Genomic DNA, 20,401 nt, shown 5'->3' on the forward strand with positions numbered 1-20,401 from the left:
AAATTTACTAAGGACTGGCCATTCTATAACATATTAAAAGTTAATGATAAAGGTGAACTATGCCTTTAAGCAAAAAGTTTAATGATAAGCTTTTATTTCAATTTACCTGTGCACCAAATACATGAAGTTTGAAAAGACGATGCAGTTTTGAAATTTGTATTACTTGTCCATCATCAAAGGGTTATAGATTATTATAAATAACTACTCAGTGAGTGGAAAGTTGGGTGCGTAAAGGGCAAAATTCTAAAGTTATTTTGATTTAATAGTTTAGCTTTGTTGATGAGATAGTTTATATCGGTGATATTATAGAATACTTACGGGGAGCTCCCTCTGCCATTTCGATTGCCGTTATTCCCAAAGACCAGAGATCACTCTGAAAAGTAAGTGAACAGATAGAACTAATACCTCGAAACACATATATTTCATATCAGGCTATTGAGTCTATAGGTGAAGTATGCTTTACTTTAGGAATCTGTTGTTCCTGTCAGTCATGGGAAATGTGTCGTTGGATAACAAAATGTTTTCTAAGGCCCCTTTAACTTACCTTCCAGAACAACTATACTATGGAACTCTAAGGGCTGTGACACACAGAGAGATTAGTCGCTGAGCGACAAATCTTCCTTGACACGGGTGACTTATCTCCCCGAAATGCCATCCCACCAGCTAGCATGTAGTATATGTGGTGCCGCGATTTGCCTAAGTCAACGAAGTTTCCTCTCAAGGCAATTTCGGCAACTTCGGCAAATCGCGGCGCTGCATATGCCATCCCACCGGTGATTTACATTCTAGCATTGGCATTTTGGGGAGATTAGTCGCCCGTGACAAGGAAGATTTGTTGCGCGGCGACTAATCTCCCCATGTGTCACAGCCCTAACACTGACAAGTTTAACCTGTAGTCTAGCCTATCAGATAATTAGATTAGGTTTAATTGTGTATTTTAATTATGTTTTTATTTATTTTATTTGTAATTTAGGTCTTTTTACTGTATTTAATTTCAACAATTTTTAAAGTGATTTAAAATATCCATATAAATTGCAGAGGGTGTAGACTATCCATAACACTACACATGTTGCTGTTTTGAAAAATATCATTAAGAATATATTTTAAACCCCTTCTAGTTATTATTTTCTGCTATAAAAGAGCAATTCTGAAGTCCTAGGAGGATAACAAATGTAAGCATGTTGTTGAAATAAAGTATGACTACTGTAGTATCTGTATGTTTAAGTTATGTAAAGCAGAGGGGCAGGCAGTACCCACACCATCATAATGTAAAGAAGCTAAATGATTTATAAACACATCAAAGGACTCTTTATAATGTCTAGAAGAGTAGATAAAAATGTTGGATTATTTTTTTAAATTATTAAAATAAAGAGATGCTATAGAAATAAACTACAACTATGATGTTGTGCTTTATTTACAAATAGGCCTCCTTAACCCCCAGGGAGCATATAGAAAGTACTTTAACAATAACTCTTCCCCAGCAAACTCTTAGGAAGTGATTCTGACACAGTCAGCATACTTCCTTTAGGAAAGTCTGGCAAGTCCTGCGTTTATCAGAATAGGACATGACTAACGCCACAAAGCATTTCTTTGTTTTCACATGAGCTGTGTGTGCTTCCTTTGTGAAAATACCTTCGGGTTGAACACTCACTCTATAATCATATGTTGAGTCTGGGTTTTCATCACATGCTATGACCTCGGGTGCCATCCAGTATGGCGTTCCGATGAAAGTGTTTCTTCTCCCTATGGTCCTGTCCAGCTGAGCACTCACGCCAAAATCCACTGAAAATAAAACAGGCATGAAATAGTGTCAGGCATTCAATTCCTGTGACAAAACAGCAACTAAACAGTTAATTATCCATTGTATGCTAGCCAAGTCAGAATTAAATGTCTCTGCAGCGGGAATACAAGAGAAAAAGAGAATTATATAATAGTTCAGCTGAACATTTGGCAGAATTTTTTTTTCAGAGACAAACAAAGGCCTTTTCAGCATTAACTTTAATTTTAAAAGAGTAATATTAACCAGTGTATAACTTGTTCAGTGCAAGTTTGGGGTAAAAAAGGTATGTTTAGAGTAGGGCAGACAGGGTATTTGCTCCAAATGCTACTGAATGTTAGCCGAGGTAATTGTTAGTACTTGTGACAATTTGAGTTGTTCACCATAGGGAAATAATGCAGCTGTTTTTTGTAGACAATATTTGAAGCTACAAATACAATTAGATCTCCTGGTGTGATGTTAGTTGTCACTGTCTCCATAAGGCATGTCCAGTGTGTGGCCCTTTAATGGAAATGGACTAGAGGCTTTTGTTCTGCCAAATCGTCCAATTCTGAAGTAAAACAAATTCAACTTTTAGCTTATGTTTTTTCATTGTCAGCTTTTATGCTGTTTTACAGTTTAGACCTTTAAGATGACCATTTCACAGACAGGGTAGCCTTTTATAATCCTTCCTATACATGAACGATTATTAGCATATATGCAGTTTAGGCATACTTTATGATAGAAAGCCAGTGATGGCCAGTTGCACAAAGAGAAATAGTAAGAGATATATATTAGACACCTATTTATGGTTATCAACCACTAATTCTATAGTTGAAATTACAGCAACAAAATCCTTAAGGTGCTCATATTGGGGCTAATAAAAACTGCCAACTCCACCTTTCCAAATACAGAAGCTTATTTGCCCAAATATGACTGCTGGGCTGCCTAACCAATATTTTAAGACAGATATCTATTGGATCACATCAGCATGAGGATTGTGGTCTGCTAGTGGTGGGTCTCCATAGGCCCATGATATGATGTGGACATTGGCCCCTGGGCTAACAAACGAATCAGTTTAATCTTGCTCAGCACATGGGTGACCAAACTGAGCAAAGATCTTCTCGTCTGGAGACTTTGCCAAACAAGATGATGATGTATGGTGTATGGCTAATTTTTGTTTCCTGTCCACCCTTACTTTTTTTTACTTTATCCTCAATCATACACCATTTTTCCCAGACTGCACCTTTCCCTATCACTTACTTGTGTGCAGAGGCTTCTTTAAGAGCCAAATGCTTTTCACCAGAATTGACTACGAAAGTATAAAAGCTCCAAGTGCTATCATTGTTGGGCATATAGAGGCAACTGCCCAGGGGCTTGCACAGTGAGCTATAGACCAACAAGAGCTGCAGGGCCACCTCAGTCAGCAAAGTAAATCCTATGGTCACTAGTTGTTACTGGTGCTAGAAGTTCTAGATCAAAAACAGTTGGTTGATCACATTCTGAATATCAGTATAGAGCCCCATTTTCCCTGCATTGCCCAGGTCCCCTTTTTCTTTAATTGTGGCCCTGTATAACCAAGTACACTTTCATGTTTCTGTAACACAGGGACACAATTATAGAAGCAATAGAATTTATATAATAAATCAAGTGAACATTTGCCAGCATCCCCCTTTTTCAGGAACAAACAAAAGCCTTTTTACACACACATGCAAGTCTAATTCATGGAAGAACTTTTCTGAGTGATGGTAACCAGCATATGGCTCATTCAAGCTAATTGCAGTGTGGGGGGAACTAATTCTAAAATAGCATCTTTGTGGAGACGGAAATAAAAGAATGTCACATTTTCTCAGGCAACCATCAATTATGTATTTATAGCCATCGATCAAACAGCTCAGTTGCTTTGCTGAGGTTTACCTGAAACGTTTCCCAATCATCTCCAAACACGCTCCAATAATTACTTGTACATAAGCTGTCCAAATATAATGTTCTGCTAAAGCGCTAAGAGGTTGGGAATTGCAGGTTTGTGGAATATTTCCTAAAAGCATTTTACGGAGCTGGAGCTGAATATAGCACTTAACTCCCTATATTTTCCCACAAAGTCACAGGCAGACCTTTACCTTATAGCTATCAATTTTGTGCTTCAGGAAAGAATACTTGTATATTTATCACTTGTGTGCTCTGTTCATTATATATATATATATATATATATATATATATATATAGACGTGAGTGCCTGATTTTCCTAGACTGTATATATAGTATATATATATATATACACAACACAACATATATATTTATATACTAAGCAGATGATAAAACACGGCGCCCCAAGGCCACTTTGCCTTAGATACCCCATAGCCCTACTGAGCAATACTGAGATCTCCTCAGTCCCCAGCAGCCTCTGTGCATGACATCCTGCAAACATGGTGGAATCTAGGCAAAGAGGATTGAAGGGCCTTTTTGGAGAAATCCTGTGCTTGCCAAAGAAGGCTGTGGAGAAACCTGACTTGTAGCTTTGTATGCCTGCCTTTCTTTATATTAGATGCAGCTTTATATTAGGGGTTGTCAGCCTGTTTCAGTTTAAGTGCCCATTGAAGTTTTAAATTTTGGTCAGACTCCCCTTCCTTTGGGCTAATAACAAGGTTGAAGATATAAGAAAACAATCAATGTATCAGCCATGCAGCATAGTCCCAATACTGCCTAGGATATCAAATAGGTTTCTTACCCTAAGGGCTCTTACACAAGCATTTTCTGTGCATCTGTTGCATGTTGCAGCTAATTGATTCCATTGTATTCTGCCTGGTTGTACTCAAGAAGCACAGAACCAGTTTTTGAAACCTACAAGGAGTCAAGAATCACAACCACAAATTTGCAACCTGAATATTAACTTGCTTGGACCCACTACGTAACCCACAACTGCCATATCCACAACCACCATAAAGCAGGAAGTATTGGTGCTGCATACATATAGATAATATACATAATATCATATAAGAAATATAGATAAGACCCAAAACCTGACCCGTGACTCACAGGCCCTCATCTATACCTGCATCCAAAAATCCAACCCAAAACCCGCAGGCCTCTAACTAAAGAGCATTCAGAGTTGCTTATTACTGCATTCCATCGTATTTTTTTAGATGCAACATGCTACATTTTCTTGTGCTCGACATTCTTACAGAGGACAATAAGAAATGCACTTTGTGGGATGTTTAATAAAGTGGAGATATTTTTAAAACATAGCAATTTATATTTAAAAAATTATAAGGGCTAGTTTGCAAAACAGGCATCTGTGTTTGCGTAAATAGGTGCAGGTCTCTGCACTCCATTTTGGAGCACCTCAAATCAAGTGTGGCCTGCGTTTGGGCATGCCCAATTTTAAAGAGGCATTTGGAGGTGGCACATAGATCTTCTCTAAGGTAAGCAGTAAGGACAGGGTTGGCATGTGTCCTCTAACACTGCTCCTTGCAGGAAGCACTGGATTTTTGATCCAGCACTCCCTGCAAAGTGCCCATAGCGCAAGTGCTCTAAGAATGAACAGTAAGGGGCATGCTCTTGTGTCCTTTCATGCTCTTGCACTTACACCCAGTGGCTTTATTGCACGAATAGGGAACAGTTTTTTTGTAGTTATTCTCTGCCTTCTTGTGCTGGTTTCCATTGCAGTCAATGATAATGACTCATTATAACTTAATAGACTGCAATGCAGAGGTATCCTAGTAAGACTGTATTTTGTCCTGCATCTAATGCATATATGGGGAAGGTCAGAGTTCAAAGAAAACAGAGTGCAAACTGAAACATGTAGTACTGTCTTTATATAGTGAGGCAGCAGTTTTATATTCTTCTCTGCTTTAGTTTATGCATGCTAATCAGTTAAATAGGTTTGGCTACTGGGGGGCACCAAAGGGAAAGCAGCAGTGGTGTCTGCATGTGCCCATCCTCTGACAAATAAGGGGGGTATGTAGGAGTATGTAGGGAAGCAGAAAATTTACTCATGAAGCGAGTGTGCATCTTTTTAAAAATACCATGAGATAGTAATATACAGCCAAGGCATGCCTTCAGTTTTATAAAATAAAACCACACATCTGAAGTGAGGTAAAAACATCCTGGGCGTTATAGACACTTGGTCTCATTTTATGACTACACTGAACCTTGGGTGTGTCACAGAGAAACCATCCAACATCCTGTTTCTTTGCACTGCTAAGCCATGCATTGATTTTCTGTGGCCTCCACTTGAGAGTTCTCACATGTTAGCACAGCTGTGAGGAATAGAGATTGGCTAAAGTGCAGAAGTTATCTTCTTCTACACATAGAAACAAACTGTTTCAGAGATGAGTTCCCATAATAAGCAAGGAAGTCTTCAAAATGCTAAATATAAGACTTTGCATTTTTAAAATGTTACACTAAGTACTTTAAATTTTTCAGTTTGTAAAGGAATATTTAATGGCACAGAATAATAAACATTGTAATCTTCATTTATTATTTTTTGCTATGAGCTAAAATCGTTGCACCCATTGAACCCAAAATGTGAAAATAGTTTGCACTTTGCCATACTTTAGCAACCCATAGCTGTTGCCTTCATCAGCATGGCAGCATAATTAGGTATATTCGATCTTTACTTCAATCTGTACACATTATGCAAATTCAGTTTCTTGTATGTACAAAGTGATCAGCTCTTAATTTGTACAATCTTCTGCCCTAGGCATGGGCCCACAGGTGCCTATAAATGTCCCTCATGTCCCCTGCTCCCCAGTCACTCGGGCTGAGTAGGTAAGAGAGTTGCTGGGAAGAAGGGACTTCTTAGACCTATAGAGGAAGCAGACCCTGCAGTCCAGGCCCCCTGCAACCGCAGGGTCTGCTTCCTCTATAGTTCTGCCACTGATGCAGACTCCAGTCTGCACTTTTGGGTAATAGCGCTTTTGCTATTTAGCACCTATGAGTATGGGGATCACTCAGACTGTGAATAAATAATAACAGGTTAGGACAGGTACCAGTTAAATGAGATTTCTGTAAACTCATATAAGTTGCTCATAGCATTAGCAGACAACCCAATTTCTATTTCACATATGGCAGCATGGCAGGTATTCAGCATATGATTAACAGAAACGTACCCAGCTTTACTTCTGCATTTTCTGTCAGCAAAACATTTTGCCCTTTAATATCCCGATGAATTACATGGTGCGCGTGGAGGTGTGCCAAACCCTGCAAAAACAACTTCAGTTAAGAATCGCTTCAGAAAATAGGACTTGGCAGTGTAATGTAAAACCATCATCGGATATTCAAGTCAGTAGAGAGCCCGAGCCTGGGGACAGTTTTTGAGCATTAAAAAACACTTTTGTTAATATATTGTAGAGACTCTGTCCCAGTAATGTAATAAAGGTAGCACAGTTGCAGCAGGTCTAGTAATCGATAGCAGTGACATTTTATATGCTATGTTCTTATCACCTCAAACTGTATTCAATTTAATATACTCCAGAATACCTAATTTTGTCATACCCCAGCTTTTAGAGGTTTCAGTTTCAGAATGTTTTGGGGTTGCTCAAAACTTTTATTTAACTAGTAGAAGCAATCAGTCCAATCAGTTTATAAATGATACTGGTCCAGCTGAAATCACACCCCTAAACCCTAAATGACTGGCTGTTCCCTGCTCCCTCCATACAGTACAAATAACTATGATCCTTATCTAATATATATACAGTATAACTATCTGGAAGCTACTGGAAGATCTGCTACCTTGTACTGGGGTGAGTAGGTTCAGGTTTGCAAGAGGCTAAAGTGGACTGAAATGTAATTGGAAAGGGAAAATTGGGCAAAAAAGCAGATTAGAGATCTGACAAACTGCAGCCTCAGAGGAAATGAATAGTGCACAGTATTCTTGCAACTGGTTATTAAATGGGTAACACCCAACTCCTTAAAAAGACATACATTGGAAATAAATTAGCAGGTCTGGCAAAAGTTTAAAGGGGAACTTTACCATACTATTCGCTTATATTCCCTTCTGCATTAGGCTTAGTACTAGGGGATACCTAATCTTAAAGACTAAAAAGATTAAAAAGAAAGACTCAGGGGATGTTGCTGCAGTAGCAAGGCCTTTATTTACCCTCTATTGCTGCCTGCTTTCAACCAGTTATGCCCCTAGACAACACCCCTTTACTCCAAGCCCTGCCTAATTACTTCAAGGCAATATCCTTCCTCTACATTAGGCCATAACACATGATTTTCTATTGACCTTTTAGTGAAGGGAGCAATTTTTTTTTGTTTTTAACTTTCTGGATAACATTACTTAAAAAATATTCTATCTGAGATATAACATTAAATGTCACCTATACTACTATGGATGAACAACTGTTTTTAAATGTGGTTTCACAGTTTTGCTAATGCTATCTTTTCTGTGGTTACACAAACTCTCTGGGAACACTAAAAATAAATTAGTCAAGAGACAGTTATTTGCATGTAGCACAAATGAAGACCCAAATGAACTAAGATCTTTAGTTAAAAACATACAAATTAGTATATGTTTTGCTTCTATTGTTTTAAAAAGATTCTTTGAAAATATTAGTGGCCAAGCTTGCTGTTTCAGTCTTGTGTTTTGGGCCACAACCTCCCTTACCCCTTCGCATAGCCTCCTGCGCTTGGGGAACTTTTTTTCTGAAGCAAAGCAATGCCAAATATATATATATTCAAACTATGATTTATTTTTTGTCAAGGGTCTGCTTATTTTTGCAGAGTATTGTATTAAGCTTTAAAATTGTCCCTACTGTATCCATCTTTTGATGGTAGAAAGATTGATATGGGGGCAAAGCACCTGAACACAGAATGTTGTACCACAAATCTAAGCATTGCTGTTCCCATGTTCTTAGGAATCTGATGAACATACTGAGTATCCCACAAGCGGAATGTACTGCAGAGTACCCTACAAGTGGAAGATCAAGCATAAAGATGAAATTTGATGTAGTTGCTTATTTAGGGATCTGAAGAGCCATGGAACTATAGCTGTGCTATTGTTAAAAGAGCATTTACATATACAACTACGAGCTAAGAGGAGACCTAAATAGATAATAGACTGCAAGGGGATCATGAACCCAAAACATCTAAAAACCTTAAACTTACCCTTAGAACTTCTCTGCAGATGTATGCAATCCAGTCTTCTTTGAAGCAGTTGCCTTTGGTCTTTTTCACCAAATCTGTGACTGAGCCTGCTCCACAGTATTCCATCACCAGCTACAAAAACAGTGTACTCTGTGTTATATAAAAATGAACTAAGGAAAAGCTAACTCTCTTTAGATATTTCTTCACAGTGGAAAATTGCTACGGGGCAATTTTTGCAGAACCTAAATTTCAGTCAGTTTTTGGTGGGAAACAGGCTGAAAATTGTGTCCCCAACATGAAGTAGCAAGTCCAGAATAGATTTTGGGAGCTTTATGGTAGAAACCTAATATAAAGAACATAAAGATGATCAGAAAACATGACATAAAAAAATAAATAAGATTTCTGATCAGTGTAGGAAAACCCTTGACTTGTCCATTGTCATTTTCTTATTTTGCTGAATATTCACTTTCTTAGGGTTTGACCAAGGGCTTTGCAAACTGATTACTGCTTAAGGTTGGCTTACTCTGTTTTTGCCGTACATTATGGAGATCCCCCTGCCTTGGTATGGAGCTGTCCTTCCTGCTCATAAAATACTTTCCCACACAAGGTGGATGAACACTAGATTTCCCCCAGTGCTGCAGCTTTCACTTTTTTATGCGGATTTCTCTAACCTGAATAGTATAACATTTCAGACCTCTCTTTCTATAGCAGTGATACCCAACCAGTGGCACATGAGCAACATGTTGTTCCCCAACCCTTTGGATGTTGCTCCCAGTGGCCTCAAAGCAGGTGCTTATTTTTGAATTTCTGGTTTGAAATTTCAAGCTTTGATTGCATAAAAACCCAGTGTAATTGCCAAACAGAGACTTCTCTAAGCTCCCAGTCAACATAGGGGCTATCAAATAGCCAATTATAGCTCTCATTGAAACCCCCAGGAATGTTATTCATGCTTGTGTTGCTCTCCAAAATTTTTTTCATTTGAATGTGGCTCATGGGTATAAAAGTTTGGGGATTCCTGTTCTATAGTATATTATAATACATGGTAGGCTGGCACTAAGGCCAAGCCTTTTACTTGATCTTGCAAACCACTCAATCCCAGTAAGCAATAAAGCATCACTCTCACTGATACATCATTCACTCTTGGTTGTTTTAGGGATAAGCAACTTTTAGGACATGTACTTTCTTCTTTTTTGGTTGTATACTGCATAATACAGACCTATTGTGATCAAAGGGAATGCAGGAGATCTGCCTCTATAAGAATTTAAAGATGCAATTATACGTGGGCTCTGAGGCCAAAATTGACTACATTACCTGAACATCTTAAAAAAGAGCACAATAAAAAATATCAGGTACTCTGCTCGATGTTGTAACTCTGGTCATATAACTAAGGGGACGATTCACTAAAGGTCAATAGCGCTTATCGCATGCTTTTTTGCGTTAAAAGCATGCAATAAATGAGTACCGTTTCATCATTTCGCATGTGTTAAGACGCATATTGCATGCACAAAAAAAGCACTATCGCAAAGCGTTATTTCTATTGCATTGCGTTAATTAGCGAATAGAAATAGTACTAACGCATTATTCACAAACACATATAAAGTGTTAAACTCGCAAAATATTGCTTTAATCTGTGCGAATATTAACACCTACTTGCGGTAGGTGGTACTTTTTAAGAACAGTAGTTTTCAAAAAGTAATGGCTACGTGTGTAATATTGTGTGCTAATATCGCATGCGGCAGGAAATAACACACGCAGCGGAAAATAAGGCAAGAAAATCACTCATCGTGAGATAAATAACGCAAACAACATCGCTTCTTGATTATGACAAGTGTCCTTTTAGTGATAAAATGTTTAACGCATGCTATAAATAGCACTTGTTTTATCAACCTTTAGTGAATCGGCCCCTAAGTGTTTTGTCTCTTTTAAACTGGACCACAATTCCATGTATAGGGCAATGGATCGCTCCTATTTGGCCCACCATGTGTGGAGCAAATTGACCCAGAGCCTCTTGTATAGTCATCTAGCCAAAATACAGCCAAACGAACTCTGACCAATCTTGAAACGTCTTAATTTCATGAGCTGCTGTACAGAAAAGGAAACTTATGCAGTGGTGCAATAGGAAAAGCCTGCCATATTCTAATTGCATTATTAACAATATATTCTCATTAATACATTCATTTCTATGTAGAAATAATCCAAATTACCCATAGTTGATCATCCTGGCCTGCCAAACCTTTCCTTACAAATGCCCCATAATATGTGGCAATATTTCTATGGTGGGAATACTTCTTCAGCATGTTTATTTCAAGTTTTATTTCCTCCTCTTCTTCCTGAAAAACAAAATCATAATGATCTGGTTTAATTAGACCCAGAGATGGAGCTTATTAGAAATGCCATTTGAGAACAATGTAACACACAAACTCTTGTCTAATAAAACATTATTAAGATGTTCTCCAAAGCAACTGAAATGATCTTCACAGAGGGATGACTCACAATCAAAGTGCAATTTCAGGTTGTAAAAAAATATGTCCATATTAAAGAGAAACCTCATGTTGTTTATTCTAGATGTTTAAGTATTTGCTTCTTGGCAACTGGATAATAATGGCAACCAGAAGAAGCACAGTTCATTTAGCCTCTACATTTCATGTGAAATGATCCGTATAATTTCTATGTTTGGTTTTTCTTTATTTAATTCATGTATTTGTGTTTTGCCTGCCACCCCAATACTGCTCATAGCAATGTTCAGTTTTCTCATGTTAAAACCCCTAATTGCTTAATGAGGGCTTAATATAATAGGAGTCCTATAACTGGGTTAAATGCCTGCACAATGTGTATAATGAAGGCCTAAAAGAGTACCCAGTACTGCTACTAACAGAAGAGGAAAATAAATTTGAAGCAGGGGGGCCAAGAGACACCAGATTGTTGAACAGAGAGGAATGTGGGTATTTGTCATCAACTACACACTACTGTATTTGGTGGCATTCACAGGTTAACTAGTGAACGCATTTTTTTTTAATAACGTTTGAGGGTCCTTAATAAATACCTAAGTAAAGGATTCTGCCACAGTGGGTAGAGTTTAAAATGGCAGCTTTCTTTAGCCTACTGAAAACCTCTAAAGGCAACTTTACAATTCCTCAGGCTCTGTGGACTCATGGAATCATTTGCATTTATCCATGGCTGACAGAAAGCATCCCTTGAAGTTGTAGCAGTGGTGTATTTATGATGTGTTCTCCATCTTCCTTTGGGGATTTGAGCTACTCTGGGGAGTCATTGACAGAATGGGGCTATGCCACTTGCATATATTATAGTTTCTGACTATATCCCTGATGACTTTTTGTAACATATGGACAACATATATGTGTAAAACCACACCTGTGATAACATTTTAAATAATAATGATTCTTGGATTTCTTAAATTGATTCTTAAGCAATATTCATCTTGGTCTTCCCACCATCAGCGTTGGAATCTTTGCACATAAATCAAAGAATGGCAACTTGCATTTTCTCATGTTACCTATCTAAAGCAGAACTCCAATAATCTCCAGTCATCATTTTTATTAGAAAGTATTCAGCTTTAAGTATAATATTGCAGATATGATCTGGAGACAACTTCTCCCAAAGGGAGGGAGAGGGATTACATAATCATTTACACCGTAGCTTTCCTTTCTGAAATTTTATTACAGTTATAGTGAACTTATATTTGTAGACCTATGTTTTATGTTTAAATTAACCTTTCTATGTATCCCACTTAACTACATAGTACTTCTATTAGTATTGTGATTAAAAATACATTTTAGGTGAACCTAAAAGGTTCTTGATTTATATTTAATTATCCAATGTACACTTTGCATTGTATACTGGGCGTAGACATACTACATACTTCTGGAATAGCACCCTTTCTGGAATAACAGGATTTATATAATGAATGTATATCTTTGTAATAAATACAGGGCAAAACATTTTTAAATTAGTTACAACCATGCAAATTCACAAAATCAGCCCTAAAACTTAGGTTAATTAAGGCTATTATTTTGGAAGTATGTTCCATGAACTTTATATGTCTTAGAGTTTAAAGAGGAGGGTCTCTGTAGAAAGGTCATTCCACTTCTTGTCTTGGTTTGTTTCTATTTGTTGCATTGTTTGTATCTTGCCTAGTGTATTGAGCAATGATGGAAATGTTAGATTTATGTATAAATAAAATAAAAACAATATCTTCATGTACTGTATACATCACTTTGTCCTCTGGGTAAGAAAAGGATAGATTTGCATTATAAGTGACTCATCAGTGAAAAATTTTTTAGAGAGTCATACATTCCAATGTGTAGGGAGGTGCCATATGATCTGTGACTACTTATATTTGTGTAAACTTTAAATGGAATCAGTACTGAGATTAACTTGACCCACTGCATTATTCATACATTAGCTGCAGGCTGTAAGACCCTGAATTGTTCATGTGTGTCATGTCATATGTGTGCCATAGTCTGCCTGCCCTATGCTGCCTTTGTGTACCATACTCTGCCTTCCATATGCTGCTCACGCGTGCCATACTCTGCCTGACCTATGCTGCCTGTGTTTGCCATACCCTGCCTGCCCTATGCTGCCTGTGTGTGCCATAATATGCCTGCCCTATGCTGCCTGTGTGTGCCATACTCTGCCTGCCCTATGCTGCCTGTGTGTGCCATACTCTGCCTGCCCTATGCTGCCTGTGTGTGCCATACTCTGCCTGCCCTATGCTGCCTGTGGGAGGTGAACCTGGCAGGGGTTTGTTCTGGGAGTTTGTTAGCATTTTTAAATAGTTGTTAGAAGGTCCCTTTGTATGTAATTATGTTCTGGGGGCTACTGTGCTACCCACAATAGAGCAGGAGGCATATGGGTTTAAGGGTATGACTTCTTTCACATGTGAGTGAAGGGTTATATCCATGCAGTGAGCACCAGTTATATATATATATATTTTTGCTGTGCTGCCATCATAATTGTGGTAATGGTCTTAAAAGCTATTGTAATAACAAGGGTGTGGTTTGAAGTGGGTGTTGTTTAAAAAGGGAGTGGTCTTCCTTTATTAGCCCTCCACCATGTAGGTCAGAAAAATTCAGGCCCTCGGTACCACAGAAGTTGGACAGCACTGGTCTATGCTTTGGTGGGACTGTGGCTTCTTTCCAAGTAGCCTCTGTCTAGTATACAGGCGTATATGCAGAAAGCTCCAAATGACAGGAAGGCCATCTCCATTATAATCTATTTTAAGCAAATAATTGTAATTTTTTAATGATCTTTTTTTTCTCTGTAATAATGAAACTGTAGCTTCTAATTGATGGTAACAATTTATGACAAAGCAATCCTACAGGGGTGGTTCACCTTTATGTTATAGAATGTCCTATTCCTAGCAACTTTGCAATTAATCTTTATTATTTATTTTTGAAAGTTTTTGAATTATTTGTCTTCGTCTTCTGACTCTTTCAAGCTTTCAGCACTGACCCCGTCAGCCAACCATTGCTCTGCGACCTTACAGGTTTATTAATATCGTGCCTTATCTTTCTCTTCAGGCCATCTCCTATTCATATGAAATAATTATTTCACATGTGTCCTACTGACACACCTGTACAAATTTTCGCGACCCACTCAAAGGGGTTATCTTAAGAAGGAGCTGCAGATTTGTATGTATACCTCTACAACATAGAAGCTTCATTGTTTTTCAAGATCTTCCATTAAGAGCACCGAGGTTTTTTGGGTATTTTATATACCATACACCTAGCAATAAGATAACTGCAGAAATTCCAAACTCGAAAGCTGCTGAACAAAATGCTAAATACCTGAAAGACCTCAAAAATTAAAAAAATGAAAACCAACTGTCTAAGAATATCAATGTTTATGCCACAGTAAAAGTTAATTTAAAGACGATCCCTTATCTGGAAAACCCCAGGTCCCAAGCAATCCAGATAAAATATACTATACATTTATAAATACATGCAGTATTGTGTTTATAGCTAATTACACCCTATTTTTAAAATGGGCACTAATCTCTCACAGTCTCCCGCAGTCTATCATCATGTGTGTTATACAGAGCAAAGTCTGTTCCTGTGAGAGAAGTCTGACAGGTTACATCTTATTGCTGATCTCTGGCCATGTAGCTGTTCAGTAACGCTGCTATCTTTCCATGTCCCCTGCTGGTGTTAGTGTCCTTATGTACATTGTACATGGAAATGCTATTACTGCCTTACCAGGAAGAAATATAAATTGGCATCTGGTGAGGAAACATAGTGAGTGAGTGAATTTCTTTGGTGATATTTGCATGAGTATTTACTTTATAATGCTTGTTATTTGTATAAATTACTTTCCACATTAAAAAAGAGAACATGGAAGGGATATTGTTAGTAGCAGCATGTTGCGTGTGGCCTTGTGGTTCTGATACCACAGAGTCTTCCTGGGCTTGAAGCATATCTGCTAAATGATGTTTAAAGCTGAGAGATAAGGGGGAAATAAAACAATGCTTCTTAAGCACTGACAGAAAATAAAGGCCATTTCTAGTAACAGTTCTCATTTTGGGCATTCCACGCCCGCCCTGAAAGATGATACAGCACCATTTCCTGACTGAAGTCCTGCTGACCTCTCTGTGACCAGCGCATCCTGCAGCTCGCTCAGACAATATGTGCTGCAGTACTGCTGAATGGGCCAAATGCAGCAATGAAACAGGCAGTTTATCAAAGGAATCTTGTGGCCAGCACTAAACCGAAAAGTCTGTATGAATTTCCCGACCCCATTTAGTACTGCAGTGTTGGGAAATCCTTTTACAAAGTGCCAGAATAAGCATTTATTCATAAATGTCTTAATAAATGGAACTTAATTGGGGTACTTGTAATTCATGGTTTTGTGAAAAAGTGACTATGCTTAAAGGACAAAGTATAGGGTTTGGGGCAAAATCAGGGGCATAATTAAATTACTTAAGTTTTATGTAGGGGATGCACCAAATCCACTATTTTAGGATCCGGTCCAACCCAAAATCCTTTGCGAAAGATTAGGGCAAATACAAAACCGAATCCAAATCCTCATGCGCAAGTGGCGCAAAGACAGAAGAAGGAAAAGTAGACATTCGCCTACAGGAGCAACAGCCTGGGGTAAAGGTAAGTGATTAAAGTCAATGGGGGGGGGGGGGGGGGGTTGAGTATTTTGGCACCACCCAGTGATGTAGCCTTTCCTTCTTCTTTAAAGATTTAGATTTGGTTCTGCCAAAGGCATGGATTTGGCTGAATAAAAACCCTGCTGAAAAAGGGTGAATCAAGATTTCCCACACCAAACATACAAAAGAAACACTGACTAGTATAGCAGTTTTTGGAATCTGAACAACAAATTAACACTGTAGTACAATTCCATGATCAATTCTACATCAATAAACTCCTATAAATCACATCTTTTGTACTAGATCTAGTAACCCTTGTAATATATACAGGTAAGCAGTTTGAAACTATAAATCTGATTGGTTGTTATGGGTTACTAGATCAGGGCAAACATCTTTTATTAAAGTACTGCCATGTGTTGAGGGTAGTGATGAGCGAAATGTTTCGGCAGGCATGGATTCGCAGTGAATTTCCGCATTTCGCCATTGGTGAATTGTTTCACGGAACTTAAGTGAAAATTCGCCATGGAAAAATACGCCGCACGTCAATAAAAAATCACGCGCGTCAAAAAATGGGCGCAAATTTTCTTGTTGTTTCGCAAATTTTATAACGAAGTGAAACGGGACAGATTTGCTCATCACTAGTTGACGGTTGAAAAGGTGATATTGTGCTGTAGTGGAGAGCATCTGTGTGGGATTAGGTTGGTCCTGTTGCCTGCACTATGATTCCTCAGTATTTCTATCCCAATAGTAATCTCTATCTCTTTCTGCTGGGAGGGTATAATTGCTGCATCTTAAATGCTGCAGTTAAAGGCTAGAACTTTTATAGCTTTCATGGCTTTGTGACACCCCTTCTGTTACCTATGTTTGCTCCTGTCAATCTGTTTAGTCAAAACTAGACCTTGTATTTTATACATTATACAATATACATTATACAACATACATTTTCTGTGGCTTTGCAGTAAAATGTATATCTGATTTAAGATAGAATGAAAAGGTGTAGATTTGGCACGTATTAATTTTGAACAATATGATATGTTACATCACTTGTTCTGTGGGCTTTGATATGAGAAGAGCAATTGTTATGCAGATCTAGCAGAATTCTCTTGTCCTGTCACAATGAATGCAATAAGCTGGATGTGTACAGATAAACAAAAAGCAATGGATTCTGTGTGACGGAAGAGGATACAATGGGTGCAGTAGAAGCAGCTCAGGACTACAGGAAACTATATGTTTGTTATCTCTGGAAACGGATAAACTTAAAATTATGTGGATAAAATATATGTCTCCATGGTATGAAAGTTGCGGCATTCCTAGAGAATGCTTAATAATCCCCTTAATTTGCAATCTATGACTGCTGTAACATCTCTGTTTATTTACTTAGGTTCTCAGGTAATTTTATTCTACTATTCGGTAGTTAATGTGATAACAAAATGTATCATACTGCAAAATATAATTAAAATTAGTAATGGAAATGCTGTCAGTTATAGTTTAGCTAGAGAGACCCAATTTGGAGATGATTTAAGGGTCTGTCAAGGAGCAAAGCTTTATGTCTATATGTTTTTTGAGATATGACTCATATGAAACTAAAATGTCATCTCTTCAACCAGGAATATGTTGCTTCTCATATATCCCAGCAATAGTCCACCAAAAAGATTCATTTTAGTTTACCAACAGCAGAAGAAATACAGAGTTGACTAAGCCACGTTCAAGGTAATGGCCTAATATAACATTTAGCTGTTCAATATTAGCACTTAGCTAAAATAAAATACATACCTCTGTTACATTCATTACTTTAATCGCTGCAAGTTGTCCAGTTTTGACGTGCCTTCCCTATGGGGAAAAAAAGCAGGATATTTATTTTTATCTGAAAGTTGTATATAGCAGTGTATTATTTCAGCAAGCTGCAATACCTTGGGACAACCTCATAATGAATTAAATTGTTAGGATGAGCCCTGAATACTGGATTCTTCAGTGCATGTTTATATAAAAGCAACCACCGTGGATTTTGGGAGCAAACTGCATAAAGAAAATATTTTGTTTTAGAAGAGCAATGGAACATTTTAGATAGAGATCTCAGAAGTGGTTTTGGGGAACATAAAAATCAGATTTAAAAAATACTTGTGCCAAAACTTTTCAATCCACCTGTTGTAGTGAAGTTTCACACTTAAAGCCATTAAAATGCCCGTTTTTGTATTGTTTCACAAGTTACACTGAGCTAGCAGGAAATGTCCATACCAAGGCTAGACTATAGACTCAAAAGAAAATTGGAATCCAAAACCAAGCACTATAGCTTAGGATGAACAACTTTGATCCAACTAGCCAGTAAGCCCCTTAACTAAGAAGTCCAAATGTAACAATATCACTATCACACTAAAAGTACATGAGGCCAGATGTTTATAAGAAGCCAGCCTATAAGTGAGAGGATTGTTTTGATGTGACAGCAGAAATTTAATAGAAACGACTAACCATATAATCAGCAGGAAGAAAACAAATATAATAAAGCATTATGCCAGGACAGGCCCAGTACAAAGCACCATCAAATTATTAATTTCCAGTCCCTTATGAATGTTAAAACTATTAAGAACATAGTTTTTTCTTCCCAAAGTGATGTCAATAATGGTTTATTCTTCTGAAACAAATGTATTACTACTCAATAAAGTACTGTATGTTTATTTGCCAGAGGAAGTAATAATAAAAGGCTACTTTTACATGCCGTGTTTCAAAATCAAATGATTAATGAGCTACTGTTCTTATTTTTTTTTTAGCATGTGTTCAGGTGCTTTTGATTCCAGTATGGATTTGCTTAGATGGGACGACAGGCTGATTGGAGATGCATTTGAAATCCCAATTAACAACTAAAAAGGGCAGCTAATTATGTTTGAGTAGCCCACAGAAGAGTGCACAGCACAGAGGCACCTGATAAAACCTCACCAGTATTTCCCACTAATGAACACTGTTTCTTGACAGAGCTTTGTGTTTGCTCATTATCTGCATATTTGATGTAAGCTGTGCTTCCATCTCTGCCAGTGTTTCTTGTTTGAAGGCCATTGTTTTGTCTTTATTTGTAGGCATTCTCTGTCCTGACATTATAGTTTTAAAGCCTCTTCTTTATAACACTGGCATGCTGGCTGGTTTAAGTCTTCTGTATCTAATGAAAAACAGGATGCCTTTTATTCGATACAAGTGCCAACCTACAAACACTGTCATTGTGACCAGTGAAAGTAAACTGAGGCCATAAGAACACTTATGTCTCTAGGCACTAGATTCAATTTTGGTTCACACAAAACAGTATTTAGTGTTTATTCACTGTAGCAGCAACTCCGTTACAAAAGTTGAACAACTCCGTTAAAAGTTGTCACTTTTTCCATATAAAAACTTTGAACACTTTGAAATTGGTGCCCATTAATCAATCATTTAGTAAAAGGTAACTTTTCTACCTGCCTACATCTTAGCATGCAGCATATGAAAATGATCAATCATTATAATATACTCTTCGAAATAAGAGCAAGTTGTATTTTATAACAGCAACAAGCAGATCCATCGTGTTACAGCATCCTTTCATTCTATACAACATTCTGTAACTTTTGTGACATCAAATAAAACACTAAAATGTTGGAAAATGTGTTTGCCATATTTGATGAAAAAGGAGGATAGACTATTTCATATTCCCTTAGCTTCCTCTTAGCAGCATACCAAGAGGATGATTCCCTCCTTCTACTATTTAGGACAAATAAAATAAAGTGGTTTTGTCATAAACGACCTGTCGAAAGCCTGAATAGTAGTTTTCTGTCCTGAAAGGGATTCTGTTATGAGATTTATGGTATACTTTTTATTTCTAAATTATACTATGTAAAAAGCAAATAATTCACTCTACCATTTAAAATTTTATTCTTGAACCAACAAATGTATTTTTTTAGTTGTAATATTGGTGTGTAGGCAGCCATCTTAGTGCATTGTGCCTAAATCATGCCACAACATCTACAGTATGTCCCTTTAGTCAAGTGTAAAACATCTAAAACAATGGAGCCAAACTCACTGCTCTTCATTTGTTATGAGCTGCAATTTCCTGAATTCTCTAGGAGCTGAAAACTGCTGTAAAATTTTCATTGTTCACAGCTGTTGTACTGGAAGCTTTAAACCTTGGTTTATATGCACAAAAGTGTGTGAAATAATTGTTTATTTCCATGCACAGACCATTAGAGTAAAGCTGGTCTTGCATAAAACGGAACAAGGGGTTTGGCTAACAATTTGGTGGCAAAAAGGAGATGATCAGATGTTTGGCCCTCAAGCCAATGTTCAGATCATAATGTGGATCTAAGAAGACCTATCAGAAGAGAACATCATCAATGCACTGAAGCAGTCCTCACCCAACTGGATGACATCAGACTAGACCGCCTAAAAGCCCTCCTGAGGGCTGTAAAGCTTCCAGGTTGATCTGTAGGGGC

At 37.6% G+C, this 20,401-nt stretch overlaps 1 protein-coding gene across 3 annotated transcripts in view; it reads right to left on the minus strand.

Annotated features, from left to right (window-relative positions):
* nrk (Nik related kinase) overlaps positions 1-20,401 on the minus strand; it is a 114,631-nt gene that overhangs the window by 54,515 nt on the left and 39,715 nt on the right. For all 3 annotated transcript variants that reach the window (XM_031891524.1, XM_031891525.1, XM_018096921.2), the window contains exons 3-8: positions 17,730-17,786; positions 11,050-11,175; positions 8,867-8,977; positions 6,868-6,958; positions 1,652-1,782; positions 319-373 (exon numbers count right to left, since the gene is read on the minus strand). In XM_031891524.1, the coding sequence (XP_031747384.1) occupies positions 319-373; positions 1,652-1,782; positions 6,868-6,958; positions 8,867-8,977; positions 11,050-11,175; positions 17,730-17,786 (571 nt within the window). The remainder of the gene's footprint in view (positions 1-318; positions 374-1,651; positions 1,783-6,867; positions 6,959-8,866; positions 8,978-11,049; positions 11,176-17,729; positions 17,787-20,401) is intronic.

The sequence above is a fragment of the Xenopus tropicalis genome, chromosome 8 (genome assembly GCF_000004195.4).
Source record: "Xenopus tropicalis strain Nigerian chromosome 8, UCB_Xtro_10.0, whole genome shotgun sequence".
Lineage (NCBI taxonomy): Eukaryota > Metazoa > Chordata > Amphibia > Anura > Pipidae > Xenopus > Xenopus tropicalis.